Source organism: Nycticebus coucang, chromosome 11 (assembly GCF_027406575.1).
Source record: "Nycticebus coucang isolate mNycCou1 chromosome 11, mNycCou1.pri, whole genome shotgun sequence".
In the NCBI taxonomy this organism is placed as follows: Eukaryota; Metazoa; Chordata; class Mammalia; order Primates; family Lorisidae; genus Nycticebus; species Nycticebus coucang.
Window position 1 is genome coordinate 13,855,678 of NC_069790.1, and position 25,224 is coordinate 13,880,901.

Below are 25,224 nucleotides of genomic sequence, written 5' to 3' on the forward strand. Positions count from 1 at the left end.
TCAAGCCTGAGAGGTCTGGAAGAGACAAGAATACCGGCCCTTGGTTCATTTTGCTACAGACATGATCACAATTGGGAAATACCACTTTGTTTACCGTGGGTTAGGTCAGCTCCCAGTACCCGAGGGCAAATGTTTACAGTCCCAGTTAGAAAACTGAAGACACGAACTCACCAGGAAGCCTTTCTGGGAAATTGCTTGGTCTGGATGTCCCTATCCTGTATTTTCAGACAGGGAGAGTTCAGAGTGGCTGTGCTGAAGGAGTTGCATACGGCGTCATAATTTACACCATCTATCTCTTTCTGACTTGGGGGCCTCTGGCAAATTGCGTGTCTATGTGTTGGATTAGTTTGGAATTTAATCATGCATTATTTTCCCTCCAATTAAATTATTTATATATTTGATTAACGTTTTCACTGCTGGGAAGTCAAACTTTCAATGAAACTACAAATAAACGCATGCCCATTGAATTTCAGGCCAGCTTTACACGAGATCAGTCTGTCTGTTGAACATTAAGAGTTCACTGTGTATTACTTTTCTTATCTATTTTGGGTTTTGGTGAGAAAAGGAATGCGTATGTTTTCAACCCAGTCCGGGAAAACGATGCAGACAGTGGGGCATGTGCCTGGCCTATCTCCCGCCTTCACTGGCTCGGTTTTTTGTAGCTCAGGGTCCATCCTCTTGCCTTGCCTTTTCTCTGGCACTAAAACACACCTTCTAATTTTACTTTTTCAGGCTTTAGAGCTAACCTGACGGGCGCTAGCCCAAGGCAGCATTTTATGAAGGAGCATTCTGTGGCCCATGGGCCACATCCAGCTGCTTGTTTTTGTACAGCCTATCAGCTAAGAATGTGTTTTTTTGTTGTTGTTGTTTTTTCTTTTTGAGACAGTCTTATTACGTTGCCCTCAGTAGAGTGCCATGGCGTCATAGCTCACAGCAACCTGAGGCTCAAGCCATTCTCTTGCCTCAGCCTCCCAAGTAGCTGGGTCTACAGGCGCCCACCAGAATGTCTGGCTCTTTTTTGGTTGTAGTTGTCATTGTTTAGCTGGTCCAGGCCAGGTTTGAACCCGTCAGCCTGGTTGTATGTAGCTGGCTCCAAGCTGCTAAGAATGTTTTTGTCGTTGTTGTTTGAGACAGAGTCTCATTTTGTCCCCCTCGGTAAAGTGCCATGGTATAACAGCTCACAGAAACTTCAAACTCTTGGGCTCAAGTGATTCTCTTTCCTCAGCCTCCTGAGTAACTGGGACTCGGGTGCCTGCCACAAATTTTGTCTTACTTTTAGAGATAAGGTCTCGCTCTGGCCCAGGCTAGTCACTTGTACTCGTGAGATCAGGCAGTTCATCCACCTCGGCCTCCCAGCGTGCTGGGATTACAGGTGTGAGCTACCACGCCCGGCCCAAGTGTAGTTTTTATGGTTTTAGAAAATTAGAAGAAAAAATTTTCAAAGACTATTTCATGATAGATGAATGTTTTCCATGTCCATAAATGAACAAGTCACCTGTTTATCTACATGTTGTCTGTGGCTGCTTAGGGACCCGCACAGCCTAGAATATTTACTATCTAGCTTTTTACATAAAATGGTTGCCAACACCTGCTCTTATCCGTCACCCTAATTTTACAGAGGCATTAATTAAGGCCCCAAGAGAGGGATCACGATGTGCAGAGGAACACAACAGCTCATAAGATACTGGCTCAGGCTGCATCTTCTGATGCTGTGCAATTCCCCGCCCGCTGTGATCTGGGTGTGCCCTCAGATACGCCCTCTGAGAGCAATCACTACAGAGGCCAGTGCGGCTTTTGAAAAGAAAGTAAATGTTTAGAACATATGGACATGTGAAGACTACGATTTCTTAGAATTTTAATTTTCCCTTGAAATCCAGCTCTAGGAAATACTTTTATTTATTTATTTTTATTAAATCATAGCTGTGTACATTAGTATGATCATGGGGCACCATACACTTGGTTCATAGACCGTTTGACACATTTTCATCACACTAGTTAACATAGCTTTCGTAGCATTTTCTTAGTTATTTTGCTAAGACCTTTACATTCCACATTTACTAGGATTCACATATTCCCTTGTAAGATGCAGCTAGGAAATATTTTAAGCTTAAAACACATTTGAACTATCCAAGCAAGCAAAGCGAGGTCTCCCTACTGCCTTACGACAATTGATGACCTCCTCTGCGCAGCACGTGGGCTGTGAAGGAGAGCAAGATAACCTGGTCCCCACCTGCCGGGTCATAGAAAACTTTGGTCACAATGCAAGTTTGAACTCAAAGAGCAATTACAGAAAATTACCAACACGTATTAGTGGGGACTCAGGGCCAAAGGTGAATATTCACTTTCTGGAGAGAAGTTTCTTTAACTGTCCAGTCCAAGTTCGTCCCCACCCGCCCCACGTGGACAGCACCCAGTGCTTACACTTGCCGGTTGGCATGGGACTCCTGCTGCTCAGATTTCTACTGACTGTCCCAGAGGCAAAGGGCAGTGAAGCTGAGCAGGTCTAAATATGAAATGATTATGACTTTTCCTGTCACTGCCCTCCTGACCTGGTAGCCAGGCCCTACTTCCCAGTTCAGGGCAGATCCCTCCACTCCAGTGTGGGCAGAGTCTGCAACTTGTGGTTACTTTGTGTCCAGTTTAGAGCCCTCTTTCCATGTTGCCAACAAGGCAATCTGCCCGCAGGACCTGGCAGGCTGTTGGTGCTTCCTCTGTTACCTGAGGGTCCAGGAGTGCCTCCAGGAGGCCTCTTCCCTCTGGACCTCGGTCGGGTCTGGTCCTCCAGTGTGTTGGGCAGGACAGGAGGGGAAGAGAAAGAGTCTGAGAGGCTCGTCCTTCACGGGCCACTGTGGGCGCCTCCCCAGGTGGCCCTCCCAGCTCTCCTGAGTAGCACCATTTAGTCCCCATGGCCTCTTCCTCCAGGGCAGCCATGCAAAACAAGGCCTGGCTTTCTTGTAGGGCTCTCTCCAGGAGCACCCCCACATCCTCACTGCTGCAGACCTGACCCAGAGTGCTGCATTTTAGACGGGCCCTGGCAGCCAGCCCAGCCCCACTTACCTCACTAGTATGCACTTGACCCGTGAAAAGCAGATGCCCTCTCACCATTCCCGGCAGTGGCAGGGCCCCAGGGGCCTGCTGCATTTGCCTTACCACGTCCCTCCTGCTGTGTTTGAGCTGCCTCCTGTTCCTCAGGGGCCCACGCTCTGTCCTCCCCCAGTGCTGTGTGTCTGCGGTGGCGTTCCTTTCCAGCGCACAGGACAAGGACCCCGTCCCCACCCACCCACCCCTGACTCTTCCTCCAGGTCCTGCTGAAAAGGCTGCTTCATTGGAGAAGCTGACCCTCATCCCCGATGCTCCATGCTGATCTAGGACCCTCCTGTTTTGTGTTTTTATAAAACCCTGTTATTTCCCTTCCCGATGCTTATCACAGGTATAATTGTATAGTAATTTAAGTCATTATCTGTTTTCCTCCAGTAGACTGTAATTTTCTTGGGGCAGGAATCATGCTTGCTGTATTCCCCAGCCCAGGGCCCGTGTGAGCAGCACCCAGCACATCCTTGTGAAAGCATCAGAGAGAAAAGAAATGCCGTGGCCCATGTATTCCTTTTGTTCCACCCAGCAAAGAGGGTTCCACATAGATTCCTTTTAAATCCCTTTGCAGCTTGATAGGGTATTATTTCAAAATTAACGAACTACTTTAAATGATCGTTGTTTAGGGAGCAGGTAAAATGAAGTTCAATTAAGATAAACAAAAGCATAAAGTGTAATGTCTTTTGCCCAGTGAAAGTTCAGTTCACCACGATTCAAATCGGTTCAGCAAATGTTTGCCAAGTACCAGGATACTGTCAGTTACTGAGAATTTGTAAAGATGTCGGTCTGTCCTTGAGGAATGAGCTTAGCTTGCACCGTGGTTCAATTTCCCAGTTTTCGATTTTCCTCCCTCCTTCCTTTATGCCTCCCTTTTTTCTCTCTTCCTCACTCTCTGCTTTCTCTTCCTTCCTTGCTTCCTTCCTTCCATGTGTATTAATCTAAAAACCCAAGCTTTATTTCCAATAACTTGTAAAACTGAACCAATAGCCATCCGTAGGACACAGTTCTGTGAGATCACTTACTTTTCTTGCTGGAAAGGAGCATTCATAGGGCGCCTCTGTTTCATGTGGCTTAGTTTCCCAGGCTGGGCTTGGGCACACATTTGAAAAACCCTGGGTAGTACATGCGGGCTACAAAGGTGTACGGGGAGCATAAATTTAAAGACTGCATATTGCTCCCTTCCCAGCACATCTGTTCCTTTCACATCTGAGTGTGCATCTTTGTAACTTTTCACAAATGCTCACACAGAAGGCATTTGGCTTTTGCTGGGGAAACCACATCTGTTTGTCACAGAGTTGCTCTACCGCTACGTACAGGAGTGACTGCCCTGGTTACTCTGTCCCTTTTGGAGCATCTGACAGTGTCTGTGTGCCACCAGGTGCCACTGACTCTCTTCTGTTCGTTACATTTTCTGGAATAATAGGATATGGAATAATAATTTCTTTTCTCTGCCCTCATCCAGTTTTAAACTCCAGAAACGGCACCCAAATAACAATTTTTAAAAATAAAACTTTTCTTTTTTTCCCCTAAAACTGTGGGCCACCTAGTGGAATAACTGGGAAAGGGCCTCTCGGAGGACAGAATTTTCCCTGCAGGCCCCTGAGACCACTCTTTTGCCAGTCAGAGGCATTGTGAAAAGTAAAGGTTGTGTCACCACCTGACAGCGTATGGAAACCCTGGAAGCGTTCTCTTCCTAAGTAAATTTTTTAGTGATATATTTCCGTGTATAATTCATCAAGTGGTTCCAAAAGCCTTAAATCAAGGCAAATAAAATGCAGCATCACCATCAGAGAATAAAAACCAACAGCATCAACCTGGGATACAAATGTTCTTAAGAGTCTATCATTGGACATTTCCATAATGTGCTCATCTTACTGAGATTGCTCTTAATTTGACTCTTGAATTAAGAATCTCTTCCTCTGGTGCTACAGTAGTTTTCTCGTGTCTCTCAATTACAGGGTGTTGGACATATTAATCCAAGAAACTAGATATAAGAAAATGATTCTAAAACTTGGAATTGGTGAGGAACGCAAGGAGTTTCATCTTTAATTTTAAAACCTGATCAATAGAATTTTTTGAGACAGAGTTTCACTATGTCACCCTTGGTAGAGTCTGTGGCATCACAGCTCACAGTAACCTCAAACTCTTGGGCTTTAAGTGATTCTCTTGCCTCAGCCTCCCAAGTAGCTGGGACTACAGGCACCCTCCACAATGCCTGTGTTGTAGCTGTCCTTGTTTAGCAGGCCTGGGCTGAGTTTGAACCCGCCAGCCCGGTGCATGTAGCTGGTACCCTAACTGCTGAGCTATGGGCGCCGAGCCTGAAAGCACTTTTGGTTTTCTTGTTCCTCATTGCAGAATTGTAAACATGTGTGCATGTCTCTGTTTGTGTTTCCTTTTTGAAGTGTGAGCCAAGGTGGCAACCTAAGGCCAAGCATGTGTGAGAGCTGAGAGCATCTCTCAGCAGCCGCCTAGTCTTGACCTTGGCAGAGGAGAAATAGCGGAGGCTCCGGGAGGTCAGGAGCAGCTGGCCCCATCCCACACCTAGCTGGCTGCAAAACCAGACCTGAGCTCTGCTTTTCAGCTGCTTCTGGGGCTGCAGTACTGCTTTCTGCAGGGCCATGCCCCCGCCCCTCAGCGCCACTCCTGCTGGTTAGGAAGCAGGTGTGTACAGTTCACCAAGAGTAAATCTGCTGGACAACTGCCCTGACTGATACAAAGAATCTGTAACAGGGTAAAGCGTTTCCTGTCATCTTTAGGACTCAAGATGAGGGCGTTTTTAATACTTCCTTCTGTTGCCTTCAGAAATGAGGAAGACATTTCCATTTGATTTCTCTCTCTTTTCCCAAACGCCAGCATATAAATAATGACCACATTCATGGAGAGAAGAAGGAGTTTGTGTGCCGGTGGCTGGATTGCTCGAGAGAGCAGAAGCCCTTCAAAGCCCAGTATATGCTGGTCGTGCACATGAGGAGACACACGGGCGAGAAGCCTCACAAATGCACTGTGAGTACAGAAGGGTGGAGCGGCCTTGGGGTCATTTGGGGTGTCCTCTCTCCTGAGCAGGTCCTTCCTTCTACTCTGAAAAGCAGCTCTACATACCGACGACTCCAGCCATGGGGAGGTGTGGTTGGGGGGCAGGACAAGCAGGCTGGAGTTTATCCGGAGATGTTAGCGCAGCTCTGCAGGGTGTGGGGAGCAGCCAGCACTGGGGACTGGGACAAGGCCTCATCACCTACTCAGCACAAGGGCTTGTGGTGCCAGGGGCCTCAGAAGGCGAAGGGAGGTGCCAGTAGCCTCCAGCTTACGGAGTTGACCCTTATCTCGGTACCTGATCTTAAAGTCTCTCCTTGCTTGTCTGAGTCAGGCCCCATGGGACAAGGTGGGCCTGTGGCATGGCTGGCCCTGCTGCGGGGCTAAGCATTTTCCCACTGCGGTGCCCACCCAGTGCTCGGGCACTGCTCATCCCTGGTACTTTACATCTTAAAGGCCCTTTACAGGCATTATCAAATTGCAGGTCTTAGTATGGACACAAGGCCATCTTAATGAACTTTGTGCCGAATCTGAAATCAGTGGGAATTCAAGGAGATCAATGAGCAAGATAATGAAACCCACTGTCCACATCGAGCGGTCTATTAAAAAAAAAACAAACTTCAGGACTTTCACTGGCACTGAAAACGCTTTATCTCTAACTGCATCAGGCCACATCTGAATCCCATAAAGGCAGAGTTTACTGGACTTTTTGTTCCTTGGTTTTGAAAACCTGCTGACCCTTGAAACGTCCGTTTTCATCAACTTTGAGGACATGTTGGGCAGGGGGTGCTGTTGCTGTCGTGTGGAGTAATCCAGATTTACCTGTTGTCTTTAGTTTGAAGGTTGCACAAAGGCCTACTCGAGACTAGAAAACTTGAAAACACACTTGAGATCTCACACTGGAGAGAAACCATACGTCTGTGAGCACGAAGGCTGCAACAAGGCTTTCTCAAACGCCTCCGATCGGGCCAAGCACCAGAACAGGACACATTCCAATGAGGTCAGTGTCCTCCACAGGCCCGGAGCTTGTGGGGAGAGACAGAGAACTCCATGGGGTGTGGGCATGGAAGGGTGTTCTGTGTTCCATGTTCCTTTCCTCTTGGCCGTTCCTAGCTCTAGTGGGTTCTGACCCTGCAGGTGAAGGCTTGGGCCTCAGAGATGGGGCTAAAAACTGGGCCTTATTTGGTGAGTAATGCGGATGAAGGGGAAACCTCTTAAAACCCCTGGTGAACTTCATTAGTTCTTCTTGTTCCTAACTGCCACCTACTGGTCAAACAGGAAGAGCATTTAATTCAGAATTCTATCCTCTTGCTGTGCCTAAAGTAGCATGAATCTCATGTGAAGGATGACCTTAGAAGCACCAAGGATGGATTCAGAAGGGGCACGTTGGCAGCTGACAGCTCACTGCTAAGGCAGCCACTTTTATTTGTTTTCTCCAGGTGGTCTCTTCGAATTCCTTATATCAACAAAGACTTACAGGGCAGCTAGACTTTGCTAAGTAAGATTTCCAGACGTAAATTCCAGAGGATCTGAGATGTTCCCAGAAACCCAGAATAGTTTCTAGTCAGTTATTTCAGATTATATATTGAGTAAAGCTGTTGTGTTGCTATTATTTTTAGGTAGTTATCCCCTCAGCATTGCAGGGAAGTGTAATAATGAAAATGATTTCACATTTGTTTTGCTCACATTTGAATGAACATCTCTGTACAGACTTCCAACTTCTCGTCTCTCTAGCTCAAATTCTGACTTCTCTATGAAAACTTCTCTTAATTATATCAAGAGATTGACAAAAAGATACCCCACATATTTGGGTAGAACTAGGATAAGTAACTGGAATTTGTTAACATGAGACATAGCCCCACAAAGTGCATCATCAATTTGTTTGAAATGTGTTCGAGAGGGAATATCTTTGCACACGTAAGACCTTGGACTGGCTGTCATTTGAACTCACCAGATGCAAGTCAAGCTCATTCACGATCCTTCAGATGGAGAATTGAGGGGAGAGAATCTGGTTAAAACAAAGTGAGCCATTCCACTCAGTGGCCATTTTGCTGTATGACGACAAAGACAGTTCTTATCCAATTTTGTTTCAGCTAAACTGATAGAGCAAAAACATCTCTAAGGAGATTAACCACACTCCCTAAAAAGCACACTCACACACAGATTCCTCCGTATAAGTTCGTATATACCAACGCTTTTTGAAAAGGTCACGGTGGAATAAGGAAACTCCGGTCACTTGGAATCTCTTATTATTGACCAACTATTCGAAGACATTTTACAGGAAATGCCACATCTCCATTTTTATGTCAAAAATGTTTTACTGCATGCAATACTGCAGTATCATCTGTTGTACTTATTTTGTACAAAATTTTAGGGAGTCTAGAATAGGCAAGTCCATAGAGATAGGAGATTAGTAGTTGCCAGAAACTCAGGAGACAGGGAGTAGTTATGGCTCCTAATGGGTTCAAGGTTTCTTTCTGGGGGTGGTGAAGATACTCTGGAATTAGGTAGTGCAATGATTGCACAACTTCTAGAATGTACTAAATGCCGTGGAATTGTGTAATTTAAGAGGATTACTTTTAGGGCATGTGAATTCTGTCTCAGTCTTACAATTTTAAGGGGTTCTGACTTAGAATTTACTTAATATATTTACCTATATTTTATATAGCTAAGTACAATTTTGACTACAAATTTAAAGGGTATTCATTACTATAGATTTTATTTTCTATTACTGTGGAGAAATATCAGTAGTGGATGTGTTAGGATTAAATTACCTATATAAAAAGATAATTACCAAGCTTTTTTATCTTTTTATGGACCCAGAATATTTGCACATTTGTTTGCTTTAACAAGTGTGTGACAGTTGAGCTTGTGTCTTCTGTGGGCTAAAAAGACCAAACTATGTGAGAGTTGAGTATCATTTATGAGATTAAGAGATGTCTTTATCAATAATATCATTTACCAAGGTTGAACCATTGATTTAAATTAGTAACCTTGATTAGAAATACATAATTAAAATTTGCTTACAAACATGTAAAGCATATTTCTCTCCCCTATATGCAGGGCTTTGCCCTTGCATATAAATGATAGACATTCTCTGATACATCAAAATTAAGTTTGTCCAGGAATTCCAGATCTACACACTCAAACAATCCTCGGTAAATCAAATTATTTGCTTTCATTTATTTGCACCTTCATTTATTCACTAAGCAAATACTGACCCCTGGTTAAATGCCAGGCACTTTGCTAGTCTAGGTGGGGTAAAGGCTATAATGGAATAGAACGGGGAGGGGCTAATTTCTGTTCAGGGATGCTGTTTTGTCACTGCGCCAGCCCTCAGGCTCTTTTGTCCATTTAAGGCCACTGGGGTGTAGCAGTGACCTCTGATGGGACACTCTACCCCAGACCACAGAGTTCATGCCCACCTCCCCGCCCCCCCCACTGCCGCTGAAGATACCATTAGATGAGTTTCAGTATCCTCTGATTCTGTTGTATCTCCTCCCGAAAGCTCCAATAGCTCCATCTTCCCTATAGGAAAAGTGTAGACTCTTTAAGCTTATAGAAGTACTTGTTCTTACCTGGCCCAAGCCTGTCCTTCCAATACTGACCTGTCACTATCATAACCAGAAACAGAATCTCCCCCACAAGCCTGTAGTGTAGAGTTCCTTGTTTACCTGCATGAAGAGGTTCTGCCACTGGACCTTTGCACAGGACACTTCTCTGGCCCTCATTTTTATCCCTCAGTATCTGGACCTCCTTTCAAGCCCCAACTAAAATGCTTTCACCTAATAAAAGCTCCGTTTACTGCGTGCTTACTCTATTCCATTCATCCTGATAAGCACTTGATGAACATAGTGTTATTTAATATTTACCATAACCCCAGAGGCGGGCATTACACCCAGATACAGAATCTTGATAACTGATGCTTCCCACGATCATCCCAGCTAAAAAACGATCCCTCCCCTGTCTGCCTCCTTACATAGCATTCACACTTCACATCGTAGGTAATTACACTGTCTTATTTTTCCTACCACATTTTATATTCCTTAAGATTAAATCCTATTGTATGCAACTTTGTGGCCACAGAAAATTGCATGTAATAGGGATCATTAGTTTATCAAAAATAATTATTTGAATAAGTTCTACAAACTCAGTAAAAGTATCAACTACTTTAACCAAGTCCCATCAGTGTAGTGAGTCAGAAAGGTAACAACCAGGCCAAACGTTGGAGTATCCAACACATGAGCAATGGGCTCCTCAGTAAGCCTGATAGCATTCATCTTAAATTCTCATTATGTTTTACTTCAATCGTTGATCACCCCCAAAGTTAGAGACAAGCTACACGAGGGGTTAATATGTTTCGTTGATGTTTTGTTGTGAAGTGCAGATTTCCTAAAACTAGCTGTGTTCTTGTGAATTTTTGTGGCTGGCTAACGTGTATGTTCACATGCAAGGGCACACGGGCACCGTGGACTTGGATGGGCTGCTGTTCCTGGAGTGTGGGAGCTGATGAGTAGCTGCATACTCCTTGCAGGAGCTGATGACCGGCTGCATACTCCTTCCACATTAGCTGTGCCCTCATTTCTAGCTAACCCATAACATACACATGCATTTATTTATAGGAAGAGTGGCTCTTTACACATGTGGTGTGGCCAGGCTTTGTGTTCTCTCTCTCCTTCTGGGGTTCACACCCCTGCCCATATATCCCTGGCCGCCCACTGATGAAGCAGCCTGTCACAGCAATGCCTTGAGCAAGCATAGTGACCGTGTCGGACTGCTGTAATGTAATAGCACTAATCGTCAGAGCCATTCTTCTGTGGCTAATGCATAGAATTTGATGCGCTCATTTCATATATATGGGGCAAATCACACAAGTTCCTGAATAGACGTAATTCATAGTTAATGGGAATCAATTCTACCTAAAGGAATCTCAAATTTGGAGGTGAAGCCTCTCAGGATAATTTTCAGGATCTTTGCCTTACTGCATTAAGACATTTCAGCGTTTTAGGTAGCACTCAGTCTGTTCTTGGCTTTTAGTGAAAAAGCATCTTTTAGACATAAACTCTACAAGACCTGGCATCTTTTTAAATATAATGGGTGCATTATATTAATCATGCTTTTTATGATGATAGCTTACCTAATAGCTCATTTTCTAGACAGAGATACAAATATTACTTTTATAAGCATCTATGAATATATTTCATTTCATGCCAAGTGAGAAAAATCACAATTCTGATGAGCACAGGCCACCCAGTCTGTAATTTGAGGAAATAGCTATATGCATCTGTGTAATTTTTAATAACTATATCTTTAGGCTGGATCATTGACCTACACGGAAAATGAAATTAGCGTATAATCATTTCTAGGCCTTGGGGAGTACTCAGGAAAAGAGCACAGACCTGGAATCCCGGCTGCAGCGCATCACACATCAGCACTTTATGGTTCATGATTGAGTGTCTATGACCAGTCAGTAACAGGACTTCCCAATTTTAATATCAGAAAGGTTCTGGACATTTTGATCCTTGGACGTCCCCACACAGTTGTAATGCTACCCAAAGGAACACACTTCAGTGACATCTAACAAGGAGAGGCTATGAGCAATTTTTTGATAATGCCTATTTGTATGTAGCAAACTTTCAAAGGGGGCTAAGTGATATTAGATCTCAAAATCAGGATATCCATAAGAAATTTCTTCATACAACCTCTTCTGAAAGGTATGCAGCGTTCTCCTGATTAGATGATCAGTGTCTTTCTAAGCCGCCTTCCATTGTCACCATCATCATCTTTCTCATTAAATGTCATTAAATCAAGTGCCTACCATGGCGCCAGGATCCTTCTTCCTACTTACAGAATAAAAGCTGTTAAGAACATCAAGGCAATTTACACATTCTTAGTTCTCCCTGAGCTGGCTCTAAAATGATAATCCATTACAGCTACGTTGTATAGATATGGAGTAAAGTCCAAATGGCCTTACTTAACCCAAAGCTCATGAAAGTATTCTGTAAGAATTAAAAATGTTATAAGCAACCACAAAGGACTGTGGGGCTGGGCACAGGCACTTTCATAGCACCGCTAACTCCTTCTTATGGCATTTGGCAGAAACCATACGTGTGCAAAATCCCAGGCTGCACTAAGCGTTACACAGACCCCAGCTCCCTCCGGAAACATGTGAAGACAGTGCATGGCCCAGAGGCTCATGTCACCAAGAAGCAGCGAGGGGACATACATCCTCGGCCCCCACCCCCACGAGATTCCGGCAGCCACTCACAGTCCAGGTCACCCGGCCGGCTGACTCAGGGAGCCCTTGGGGAGCAGAAGGACCTCAGCAGCACTACCTCAAAGCGGGAAGAATGCCTCCAGGTGAAAACGGTCAAGGCGGAGAAACCCATGGTATGTCATTCGCTCTCCTGATCAACCCTGAGCCGGCCAGCATTATGTGATAGAGGGTCAGGACTGCCCCTGTCCTCTCTGCATCAGGCTATCTCTGCATTGAGGAGGCCATGGGCCCAGGGACCTAGATTGCTTACTTGAATCTGATCAGTTCAAAGCGTTTCCAGTTGACTTTTACAGGGCCTGGCTGGAATGTAGAAACATGTTTCTTATCATCTTTGCCTGGGTGACCCCAAGATAGGTAAACCACATTTCTTATTCTTTAGGGGTTTCAAAATCCAATGGGATAGACAGAAAAACAAATACATAGCCCTCAGTGTGACGGGGCCATGTAGAGCGTGTCCAAGAGAGGAGAGAATCCGCCAGTGCACTGAGAGGCCAGAGGAGGCCCGGAGTGGTCATTCAGCACTCTCGGGGGACTGGAGGAGGGGCAGGGCAGGAGCAGGCGCTCGCGGGGTGCAGGAGCACAAAAGGGTGAGGTGGGACCGGCACAGCATCACTGAGGTTGATTTATTTTTTTTTAGAAGTCACTCCAGTACTAGTCTACGATTAGGTAAACTGGGTGTCATTTCTGCAGCTGTGCACGGACCAGGGAGGCCTAGAGCAATGGAGAGATGTGAAAGATGATGTAGGCACACACCTTTATGGTTTGGTGACTAACAAGATGAGTGGATTCTCCTCTTTCAAACTTCAGTGGGTGACTTCATATATGTCCTTTTACAAAACACCTAAAAATTTCAAAAGGAAAACAAGAAAAATTAAAGGAGTGGTTCTGAGCGGAGGTTCGGTACGTTTGTATTTGGCCATGTATATAATGGATTGAACTGTGTGAATAGATTGAGTTCTAGGCTGTCATGCCGATGACCTGTGGAGGAAGTGAATTAGATAGAGGTTGCATGCTTAGATTTAAATACACGTGAATGATGAGGCAAGCAGACACATGCTTAGTTAAAGGAAGAATTTTCTTAAAATTAGAGCAGTCCAGCAATTGAACTGGCTTCCTATGAATTCATAAATGATGCCACTGCATAGCACATCAAACAATTCCGCCATCAGCAGGGTAGGTAAGAAAGTATATTTTATTTTATTTTTTATTATTTTATTTTTAGAAAGTACATTTTAATGGTTTACTAAGTTTATCTTTGAACTCTTAAAAGCCTTAGAGAATGACAGTGAGTCTAGCCAAAAACAATACAAATAGACTATCCAGATTTATCATTACTTCTCAGCTATACTTTGCTTTAAAAAAAAGCAACTGAATAAAATGTTTACGTATGTATTATGACTGATTGCTGTATATTTTAAAATTAATCAGTTCATAAACTGTGTTTTGTATACTTTCTTTGGAGGGGCCCACATACTGACTCCTAAAATAAAGTCCACCTGTATAGTAATTGTGCAGAACATTCAACAGTTTATCCTCCAGTGTTTAATGAAGCCAGGACAGTGAATCTGTAGATTATGTCATTGAAAGATGATGTTTGATGTTCTTGGGACATCCTAAGAACCCAGTATCCCTCGTACCTTTTGTGTACATCCTTAGCGTAAGAAAACTTGTCATATTCTCTCCAAACACTCATTGTTTAAGAAGAAGATTGGTAGAAGTAAAAACTTAGAGTAATTTGGCTTAGTGACATTGAAATGCCCCAATGTGTAGAATATTTTATAAGGTGATTTCAATCATAGAAATATAGGACTAGAAGACAACAGAGAGGCTGAAATTAGGCCCCATAGTTTACAGGTGAGGAATCTGCCATTGAGTGAGTGTAGTTAAGTTAATCACCTTTCCACAATATGGTGTGTTTGTATGTATAAACATATTTAAATGTAAGTAGATACCTTTATAGACATTTACTAATGCACGTGAGATTTACATTTCTAATATTCTTTTTTAAAACATGTCTTTGATTTTATCATCATGCTATAAATTAAATTTTTTCTTCTTTTTTCTTATTAATGCAACATCTCTTCTGTCTAATGCTCCTAAATGTCTTGTTCTCACTTCCTAAGGACAGTGGGTAATAAGGTGAGGGAATTTTATCTTCTCTGTCCTTTCTGTTTTGTTTCGTTTTCATTTTGACCTTTTTTGTTTCATTTTTCTTCAGTTTTGTGGCTTTGTGACATCTTTGGTAGTGAACATTACTCAGATATGCTTCGAATATAGAAGCAATGTGTTTTCAACATTCGGCATGTGGAAAATGTGCAGTTATTTGGTGAAATTCATTGTTCTAATTGTTTAGGTTTTCATGATAAATCACACTAGGGCCGACCAAGCAGATGTTCTCAAAAAACTATTTAAAGATTACCGATAAGTATAAATTCATTCTTGGGCCAGACATGCAACGCCTTCTTTCGGAAAGATCTGGACACACTTTTGTTGTTAGCAACTTAATCTCTGTTGAAATGTCTGAGCCCACCGAAGCAGTTCTCTAATTGTAAGTGATTTGCACCTCCTCACGTCCTCTGTGGAAGGGTGTGGCTACCTGTGTATACGTCCATGCACATGCACACAGATCCTACCTCGTACTCTGAATTGACAACCCAAAAGCAACGGCATCCAAAGCTCTGGAATCAATAAGCACCTTGGGGAGGAACAGGTGGTCTGGCATGCCCAGCCTCTGCTGAGATAAAAAGTGAAGCAAGGCTTCACATACTTGTGATCAATTTTGCATACCTTACTTTGCTCTGCTTGGTTGCCCTGGAAAAAGTTAGTGTATCATATAGAACTCACCCAGAAAGTGTTTGTTCTCTTGAATGTATGTACTGGGAAAGCAGGAAAACTGTAATGCGTTCCACTCAGGTCTCCCTTGAAAATCCCCTTCCAGGGGGCGGTGCCTGTGGCTCAGTGAGTAGGGTGCCGGCCCCATATGCCGAGGGTGGTGGGTTCAAACCCAGCCCCGGCCAAACTGCAACAAAAAAATAGCCGGGCGTTGTGGCGGGCGCCTGTAGTCCCAGTGCTCGGGAGGCTGAGGCAAGAGAATCGCGTAAGCCCAAGAGTTAGAGGTTGCTGTGAGCCGTGGCACGCCACGGCACTCTACCTGAGGGCGGTACAGTGAGACTCTGTCTCTACAAAAAAAAAAAGAAAAAGAAAATCCCCTTCCAGGCAGCACCATGCCCTGCACCTGAGACTGTAAGTCTATGGGTGAAGGTAATTCTCTCTCCTGAGAGAACTGTCGCTTTGGGCTGCTGTGGGGGGCTCTCGTTTATAGGGTAACATGGGAGGTGTCACAGATGCATGGACGTAGCCAGCCTCGGAGTCTAGGCTGGTCGCACCATTAACTTCATGACTTTGGGCAGTCACTGCACTTCTCTGAACATCAGTTTTCTTATCCGTACAAAGAGGCTTAGATTGTTTATCAATAGTTGTACGTTGTGCACCTTTCCTGTGCATTGTGGGCCCTTTTACTTGGTGCTTTCCAGACACTGGGACACTGTGCTTTCTACCCTCTATTTCCAGGGTCTCTGGGAAGGGGTGGGAGAGGTGCTACTTCCTCTGATTGAGAACTAGTGGACTGGACTAAGTTCCCAATAGTTGTGGCATTTCTCACAGAGTCCACTTGGTTTGGGCTCGGGAATCATTCCTAATTGAGCTACCATAGGGCATACTGAGGGGCATGGTGAGAGAGTTCCACAGCCCACGATGGCTGTGGTTTGTAGTTCTTCCTCTCTGTGCAAAGCAGAAGCTGAGTGTCAAAGTCTGACTTCTTGCCACTGGGCTGCCTTTGCCCACACCCCAGTGGTGTTTCTACAAAAGCAAGACAATTTAGAAGGAGGGAGGGAGGAGAGCTTATAAAGAGTGTGGCTGTCCAGTCCTGAATGGTCTAGAGGGTCCTTGACAGAGACTAAGACACATGTGCTGTGGACTGTGTCTTGCCTTTAAATTTCAGTTGAGCAAAATGAATCCGAAGACCAAAAACCACCTGGAATAAGAATAATTGTAATAACCCTCCAAGCCAAATGTTATCATCCAGGGCTTTTTATCTTGTCTGCTCTCTGGAGCTTCACACTTAATTCCTAAGATACATGGTCTCCATTTTATAGATAAGAAAACTGAGGTTTAGAGTGGTGTAGTAATTTGCCCAAAGAATAAAGTCACAGAGATGAGATCAGTACCGAGGAAGGGAGTCTGCAGAGCCGGCACTCTGGGCAGGCTTCCGTGGCTGATGCCATGTGGTCAGCCAGCATCCTCAGCTGTGTGCTGACTCCACCTGCTCATCCGCCTGGTGGTCCATCGGCCATTTTGGCCAAGAGAGCCCACCTTCATTTACCAGAACACGTTTTTACTTCTCACTCGACCGGCTGATAATTCTGAAGGTCTTGATATACGTGAGCTTTCATCACTGCTCTTTCCTGTCCCTTCCCGTGACATTTCTTTGCTTTTCTCTTGACCCAAGCAGACATCTCAGCCAAGCCCTGGTGGTCAGTCTTCATGCAGCAGCCAACAGTCCCCCATCAGCAACTATTCCAACAGTGGGTTCGAGCTTCCTCTGACCGATGGAGGTAGTGCAGGAGACTTTGGTGCCATCGACGAAACCCCAATCATGGACTCGACCATTTCCACTGCAACCACAGCCCTTGCTTTGCAAGCCAGGAGAAATCCGGCAGGGACCAAATGGATGGAGCATGTAAAACTAGAAAGGTTAAAACAAGTGAATGGAATGCTTCCACGACTGAACCCCGTTCTACCCCCCAAAGCCCCTGCAGTCTCTCCTCTCATAGGAAATGGTGAGTTCCACATCAGAATTCAGGTTGTTTCTGTTCTCTTAAATGTGGGCCCTTGGTTTTAGGCTTGCTAATTTCTTTACCAGTCCTAAAACTGTGCTATAATTCTAATATTAATTATAGCCATGTTAATTTAGAACCCATTCAAGTTGCCTTTTTGAAGAGTCTGTATTTCAAAAACAGGTAGGAACGGGATAATACAGAGACAAAAAGTTAAGACCGTAGCTGCCTCATACTCTGATGGGAAAATTATAACTGTTAGACTAGGGGAAGAAAATTCCAGCAGGAATTTTCAGCAGGACAATTCCAGCAGGAAACAGCACTCTGTTTGTGTTTTCTAAAGCTTAAAAGCAGGTCAGCAGCTACCTTTATATTTGCCTAGGTCAAGAAAGGTGAGGCCCCTTCCCATTGTTAGCTCCTGCATTGAGTTTTTACTTCTTTGAGATTACAGTGAATCCCTGGAGCACATCCTGAGGGTGAACCTTTCCACTCCACCAGCTCAGGTGTGTTACTGTTTGTAAGATGAACAGGGAGCCCCCATTGTGGGCGTACAACTCCTAAATACCTGTGGCCATGGAGTTGCGTGGAATTAGAGCCTTGTGTATACATTCCAAGACTTGCTTTGTCCATGCACTGTGCCTGTGGAGAACTGTAACTGGGTTGAGGAAGTTGTAATTGTTTATTGAAGCCAGGGGCCAGCAAACTACAGCCTGTGGGGCCACATACAACCTGCCACCTGTTTTGGTAAAGCAACTTTTCTGTGGCTGGTTTAGTGCTACCTGGCTGAGTTGAAAGTCTCCTGAGGGAGACTTTGTGGCCCAGGACACCAAACGTAGTTACCTGCCTGGCCCTTTACAGAACCAGCATGCTAAGGCCTGGGGTAAGCTGTCCTTGGAATGACCTCATCTTCCCACCCTCACCCCTCTCTTCCCACTTGCTTCCCAGGCACACAGTCCAGTAACTGCAGTCTGGGGGGGGGCATGACTCTCCTCCCGAGCAGAAGCGACCTCTCTGGGGTGGACGTCACCATGCTGAACGTGCTCGGCCGGCGGGACAGCAGCGCCAGCACCATCAGCTCGGCCTACCTGAGCAGCCGCCGCTCCTCCGGCATCTCGCCCTGTTTCTCCAGCCGGCGCTCCAGCGAGGCGTCGCAGGCCGAGGGGCGGCCGCAGAACGTGAGCGTGGCCGACTCCTACGACCCCATCTCCACCGACGCCTCGCGCAGGTCCAGCGAGGCCAGCCAGGGCGATGGGCTGCCCAGCCTGCTCGGCCTCACGCCGGCCCAGCAGTACCGTCTCAAGGCCAAGTACGCCGCGGCCACGGGCGGGCCGCCACCCACGCCCCTGCCCAACATGGAGAGGATGAGCCTGAAGACGCGCATGGCCCTGCTGGGGGACGCCAGGGAGCCTGTGGGGACCCTGCCGCCCGTCAACCCTCCGCGGAGACGCAGCGACGGGGGAGCCCACGGCTTCGGCCGGCGCCACCTGCTGCCTCCCGACGCTCTGGGGACGGGCGTGAGACGTGCCAGCGACCCCGTGAGGACGGTCCCCGAGAGCCTGTCCCTGCCCCGGGTCCAGCGTTTCAGCAGCCTGGGCAGCTTCAGCCCTCCCGTGCTGCCGCCGGCAGCAGAAAAGCGCAACTTAGTGCTTCAGAATTACACGCGGCCCGACGGTGGCCAGTCCCGAAACTTCCATTCCTCCCCCTGTCCTCCCAGCATTACGGAGAACGTCGCCCTAGAGTCCCTGAGCATGGACGCCGATGCCAACTTGAACGATGAGGATTTCTTGCCAGACGACCTGGTACAGTATTTAAATTCTCAGAACCAAGCAGGGTTTGAGCAGCACTTCCAGAGCACCACCTCGGAGGACAGCAAAGTGCCCCACGGGCCCGGTGACTTCGACCCGCCTGGGCTGCCGGACAGCCACGTGGGCCAGCAGTACCACCCCCTGGAGCAGGCCTGCCTGGAAGGCAGCAAGACCGACCTGCCCATCCAGTGGAACGAAGTCAGCTCCGGCAGCGCCGATCTGTCCTCCAAGCTCAAGTGTGGCCCGCGCTCCGCCCTGCAGCAGGCTCGGGCCTCTGGGTTGTACAACAATTTGTTCACCCACCCGCAGAATCCCTTGAGGAATGGGGCTGGGCCCGCTGGCGGATATCAGACCCTCGGGGAGAACAGCGGCTCCTATGGGGGCCCAGAGCACTTGGTGATCCACGGAGGCGGTGGCTCCGCCACCGGTGGAAACGCCTTCCATGAACAGCCATATAAGGCCCCACAGTATGGGAACTGTCTCAACAGGCAGCCGGTGGCCCTTGGTACAGTAGATGGTGCTTATGCTGCGGGAATTCAAGGGTCAAAGCTAAAAAGCACCACCATGCAAGGGGATGGGGGGCAGCTGAGTTTTGGCCTGTCTGTGGTACCACATGAGTCAGCTGGTAGCACAGTGAATGGTGTGCAGACTCAAGACCTGGGGGGCTACCTGGCTCACCCACTACTCAGCGATAGCATGCAGCCCCAGGGAGCAGGCCGCCCTGGTCAGCAGCCACTAGGGCAGGTCAGTGCTACCTCACACATCAGCAGCTATCAAGGGCCAGAGAGCTGCCTGCCAGAGACCCACGGCATAGGCAGCCAGCCGTCAAATGTGGCAGTGGTCAGGGGCTACCAGGCCTGTGCGAGCTTTGGGAGCAGCAGGTGCCAGGGTGTGCTGAGGGGCAGCCTCCCTCTTCAGCAAGGACAGCTCAGTGACTCAAGTCAGACCTGCAGGGTGAACGGCATCAAGATGGAAATACAAGGGCCGCCTCACCCACTGTGTTCCAACATGCAGAATCTCTCTGGTCAGTTCTATGACCAAATCGTGGGCTACAGTCAGCATGACACAAAAGCTGGTTCATTCTCCATTTCAGAAGCCAACTGCCTGCTCCACGGGGCCAGTGCCGAAAGTTCTGAGTTACTTTCCCCAGGAGCTAACCAGGTGACAAGCACAGTTGACAGCCTTGACAGCCATGACCTGGAAGGGGTGCAGATTGATTTTGATGCCATTATAGATGACGGGGACCACTCCAGCCTGATGTCAGGGGCTCTGAGCCCGAGTATCATTCAGAACCTCTCCCATAGCTCCTCCCGCCTCACCACGCCACGAGCGTCCCTCCCATTCCCAGCACTGTCTGTGAGCACCACCAACATGGCTGTTGGGGACATGAGCTCTCTGCTGACCTCTCTTGCAGAAGAAAGCAAATTCCTTGCAGTTATGCAGTAAGCATTAGGGGAAAAGGACTGCAAACAAACATAAGACTAATAGGAACTGAAAAGATTAACTGACTTCATTTTTTGGCCGGTCTGTTTTTTTAGTTCTTGTATATATTTTAGCAATCTCATCTCACCTAACTGGGATGTGTTTCAAGTATCTTCCTTTTATGGAAAAGGACTCTGAGAAACCCTAAAGTATTCTAGGGAGAAACTGTCTTCCATTTCAGTTTTGAATCAGTATTGTTACACTCAAACCACCCTCTTTTTAAAAAAAAAAAAAACAAAAACTGTAAGCCCGCCCCATTTTTTTAGTAAACCAATGTAAATGTGTTGTGCATGTTCTTTCTTTTAGAAGAGCGGTCAAATGAAAGGATTTGACATGTTTCTCTGTTCCTGGAAGGCAATAGAGTTGGTGTGCTTGTAACCCCTGGGTTACGCTCCCAGCTTTTTTAAGTTTTCCTTTGCATACGCTCAATGTCTTGTTTTTGTGTTTTGTTTCTTGTTTATTTTTTTTTAAGTCCCACATTGGGCTCAAGAATCAGAATATAAGACTCTTTCATGGGTGCATTGGCGCATCCATGAAAGACTTTCAATGTCCTCCTCACCCCCAGCTCAGTTCAGGACAGACTTTCCACAGTTACACAGCAATGGAAACTCGGGGCTCTTGCAGATGAAGCCGTCGCTCACAGTGTAGGTTTCCAACTCTTGGTGTGCAGAAGTGTGCTTTGGGTGGACGTGTCTGTAGGGTCAGTTCTCAGTTATCTCTTGCACCTCTTTTTTCTTGGCCTTCACGGGCATTTGGTGTTGCTCAGAGCTGTCCTGAGAGAGGGGACAGGCATTGGTGACACTCAGATACCACCTTGCTACTTTTATCCGTTCTGGTAAGAGGTTAGATGAGCTGTAGTCTGGAGCAATAGGGTTATAGTTGGGGGCATATTCATGGGTTTGCTGTATTTGTTGATTATTCCCATCTCTCCCCCCATTGTGATAGATAACTGAGAATTGATTTTATAAAGCTGTCAGTATAGAAGCATTTAAACAACCTCACCACCGGCCATCATTAACCTTTCTTTATTCTACTAGAGTGAAAGAGTATTTCTATTATATATGACCTATATTAAGGAATTTATAAAACTTAGTTGTAAAAGGAAAAGCTCACATACTTTGAATGAGGAATAAATTGCTTCAACCATTTTTACTATTTGAGAGCACTGGAAACAATATTTAGTAGCTGTGTGGATGCCTTTTTCACACCGTATTGAATGGTGCATCCATTTCAGAAGTTAATTTTGGGTGGGGAGGGGACAGAGTCTTACTCTGTTGCCCTGGGTAGAGTGTTGTGAGGTCATCACAGCTCATAGTAACCTCCAACTCTTGGCCTCAAGCAATCCTCTTGCCTCAGCCTCCTGAGTAGCTGGGACTACATGTGCCTGCTACCATGCCTGGCCTTTTCTATTTTTTAAGTAGAGATGGGGGTCTTATTCTGGCTCAGACTGATCTTAAACTCCTGACCTCAACTAATCCTCCTACCTTGGTCTCCCAGAGTGCTAGGATTACAGGCGTGAGCCACCACACCCAGCCAAGAAGTTAAATGTGATATACAGTAAGTCCTTATTGTGGACCAGTGTCTGTATTTTTGTTTTGAATTAAAACATGAAGATTTTGAAAGTGCAGCTACTCCCCACATGCAGGTGATACACATAAAAGTCATACTGTGTGTGCACAAAGAGTATATGGATTATCCAGCATATTGCTTTACAAATATATGAACTATTATACTAAAATGGAAATATTAACACCTCAAACCACCCACTGACGCCTGGGGGTGGATTTGTCCAAAGTGATTTGTGATTCAATTGTGTGGCTTTTCCCCTTAATTCCCTCCATTTAAATTAGTAAGAGAAAGACAAACTCAAGTAAAATGAAGTGTTAAATAATAGAATGTGAGCACCTGTCTGTTTTTCTCCTGTTTATTTTCTGTCATTTGGAGCAAGAATCTCAGTACAGAGGTGTATTTGCCATTTGGGACTTGGGCTTCGACAGACAGCTTTGTTTTCAATAATGTGTTCCCGAGAGCAGCAGAGGGGAGCTGTGATCTGGTCCTCACGCCTGCCGTCCCACCCCTATGCCCTCTTAGAAATTAAAGGATGTGTCCACCGTGGAACAGCCCAAAAGCAAAAGAGAGCTCCTGATCTGAGCTCAGGAAAGTGCAGTCTTTACTACTGTTCAGCTGAAAAAGCAAGGCTTTGTGTTTTTGAGACAGGTCATGATGTCGCAAAATCAGAGATTCAGTCACTTTTCCATGAATCTCCAAATCTCCAAATCTCCAGGTCTTAACTTGCATGTTGTAATGGTTTTGCTCAATCCATTTCCTACCCTTGGTTTCAGAGCATGAGGCCTGGGTGTTCTCCAGCCATGAGCGAAGCACGTGGGTGTGGGCCGCATGCCAAGCTCCTCCCAGATCTTCTCTGCAGTATCATTTCTCAATCACCATAATTTCCCGTATCAACTTAGTCCTTCATGGAAGGACAGACAGCAATCAGGACCAGCACTGTGGTTATCCTGTGCTTGTTTTTTTCCTTTGGTTTCAACTTCTCTGGGTTTCCCCAGTTCTTTATCTTTTCATATTTGTGTTCCTTGCTACTGCCTTTACATTTGCAGGAGACACACGGTTCAGCTAAATATTTCAATTCTGTCAATATGTACATTTCAGGAGTGGGGAGGGAAGGAAGAAGAAGGTATATACTTACACTTCTCCAGGATTTCCATGATCCGTCAGGACGGTCAAGGGAAAGGAAGGTCTTTTGACTTGGAAGCATGCAGTTGGGCCATGACATCCCCATGACATTGGAATCTCAAGTGTTGGGACCCACCCTGAGATGTCCATTTCTCTGACCTATGCATTTAGAGAGCACCATTCACTAGTGTCACCACCATCCTGCCTTTTGTAAGACATGCAGGCTCACAGCTGCTACTCCTGCTTCATGCCTGTGTTAAACTTTTTATTTTTAAAACCATTTTTGTTTTATTCTTCTAAAGAACTAAACTTCCTGCCCGCTTCTCAGACATTGACTCATCCCCTTGAGCTGCAGTGTTTTGATTCTTGCGATGTATGTGCCTTATTTTGTGTTAATCTTGTCACTGAGAGGGACCAATTCATGTCGCCCGATCAGCGCTCTGAGGCTGTGCGCCGGTGGACCCAGAGCACACGCAGGCAGTGGAGCCCTGTGTCGTTTTGAACTGACAGGAGGATTCTCTCTTCTGACAAGTTACCCCTGTGTATCCTGCAGACGTGTAAGATGAAAATGCAAGTTCATTTTTTTCACCTTTTTTAGATTTTTAAAAAATAAAATGTTAATCCTTTTTTTAAAAGAAACACATGTAAATACATTTAAGTATTGTAGGCATAGTGTTTGGACGTGACCAGTCCCGGCCTCCCTTGGATAAGCTGCAGCCACCGCGATGCTCCGTGCCCACCTCAAGCTCTGGGGGCTGCAGCCCAGCCACAGATGAACTCTACCTTTGCTTTCAAAACCACTTAGTCCTTTTGTAACAAGAAAAAAAAAAAAATGTTTCTTACAATGTCAATAAAAAACTCTTTGTACTGAAATTTTTATTAGGTTGTTTATTTAACGCATAGCTGAGCGGAAAGGGTGCTGTCTTTGACAAAGTCCAGAGCCCACGTTTGGGTCTATAACCCCCACGTACAAGCTGAGGCGACTCTGGCCCTGAGACCCAGGTTCCTCATCACTAAAACGGAGAAGATGCCAATCCACACTGCTCGTGGCGCTGTGCAGATGTGTGACGGCAGGTGCACTCAGTGTGACCATTGTGGTGCTTCTCAGGAAGGGCAGTAGGAGTCGGACTCGCCCCTCGTTTATACATTTTCCTCTCATTAGTTCAGAGAAACCCTACATGTGCTCACAGCTTCTTCATGGCTTTCAGTAGCTGCCCTTGGTCAGAAATGTTCAGTCATTGGTCTCATTCATTTTTATCCTTTATCAACTTGCAATGTTATTTTCTAAATTACCATCAAGACTTTGGGAGTCTTCCTCTTTCTGAGTAGTAGCACGTGTATTTTGAGCCACTAGGTGAAGGTAGCTGTTTCTGAGAAGGCCAGAGGTCCTGGCTGTGGATGTCTCAGGGCTACAGGATGACCACATGCATGTGTGTGCACATACGGGTGCGACAGCGTGCGTCCCCAGGGGGGCTTTATGTCCTGTGGGTGATGGCTGTGTCCTCCAGCAGGGTCTAGTCATAGGGGAGAATTTCCTCCCAACGATCCAAAATATTTTCCTTTCCTAAATAGATTTCTTCCATAAAGTGTCCAAGTGAACCCAGAAAATAAAAAATATGAATTTATAGCCTGCCTCAGGTATAAATTGTCAGCTCACAAAGAGACATGCCATACAGCAAGTTAAGAGAAATGAGGCTAATAGGAAAAGGAGAAGGGGGACATGTGTGGGGAAGAGGTCCCTTCCACCCCGAGCTGGCGAGGCCCACAGCTGTGTTTTAAAAATGCCACCTGTGAAGGAGCTGAGGAAAGCAGTGTCCCAGGCACAAAGTAAAGCTATTGATACAATGTATTTGGCATCTCACAAAGGTTTACTTTAAGTAATATTGGGAATTTAAAGACATTATACATGACCCAACCTATAATAAGATGGGAAAATTAACCCGCTGCCAAAATGTCTTATTTATCCTTTTTCCTCCAAGATTTTCTATTTATTTTCCTTGACAGTTTTTCCCTT

At 45.8% G+C, this 25,224-nt stretch overlaps 1 protein-coding gene across 1 annotated transcript in view; it reads left to right on the forward strand.

Annotated features, from left to right (window-relative positions):
• GLI3 (GLI family zinc finger 3) overlaps positions 1 to 24,077 on the forward strand; it is a 298,826-nt gene extending 274,749 nt beyond the window's left edge. The window contains exons 11-15 of the mRNA XM_053553719.1: positions 5,944 to 6,093; positions 6,956 to 7,120; positions 12,220 to 12,510; positions 16,905 to 17,235; positions 18,178 to 24,077. Of these exons, the coding sequence (XP_053409694.1) occupies positions 5,944 to 6,093; positions 6,956 to 7,120; positions 12,220 to 12,510; positions 16,905 to 17,235; positions 18,178 to 20,483 (3,243 nt within the window). The 3' untranslated portion in view covers positions 20,484 to 24,077. The remainder of the gene's footprint in view (positions 1 to 5,943; positions 6,094 to 6,955; positions 7,121 to 12,219; positions 12,511 to 16,904; positions 17,236 to 18,177) is intronic.
• The last annotated feature ends 1,147 nt before the right edge of the window (positions 24,078 to 25,224 follow it).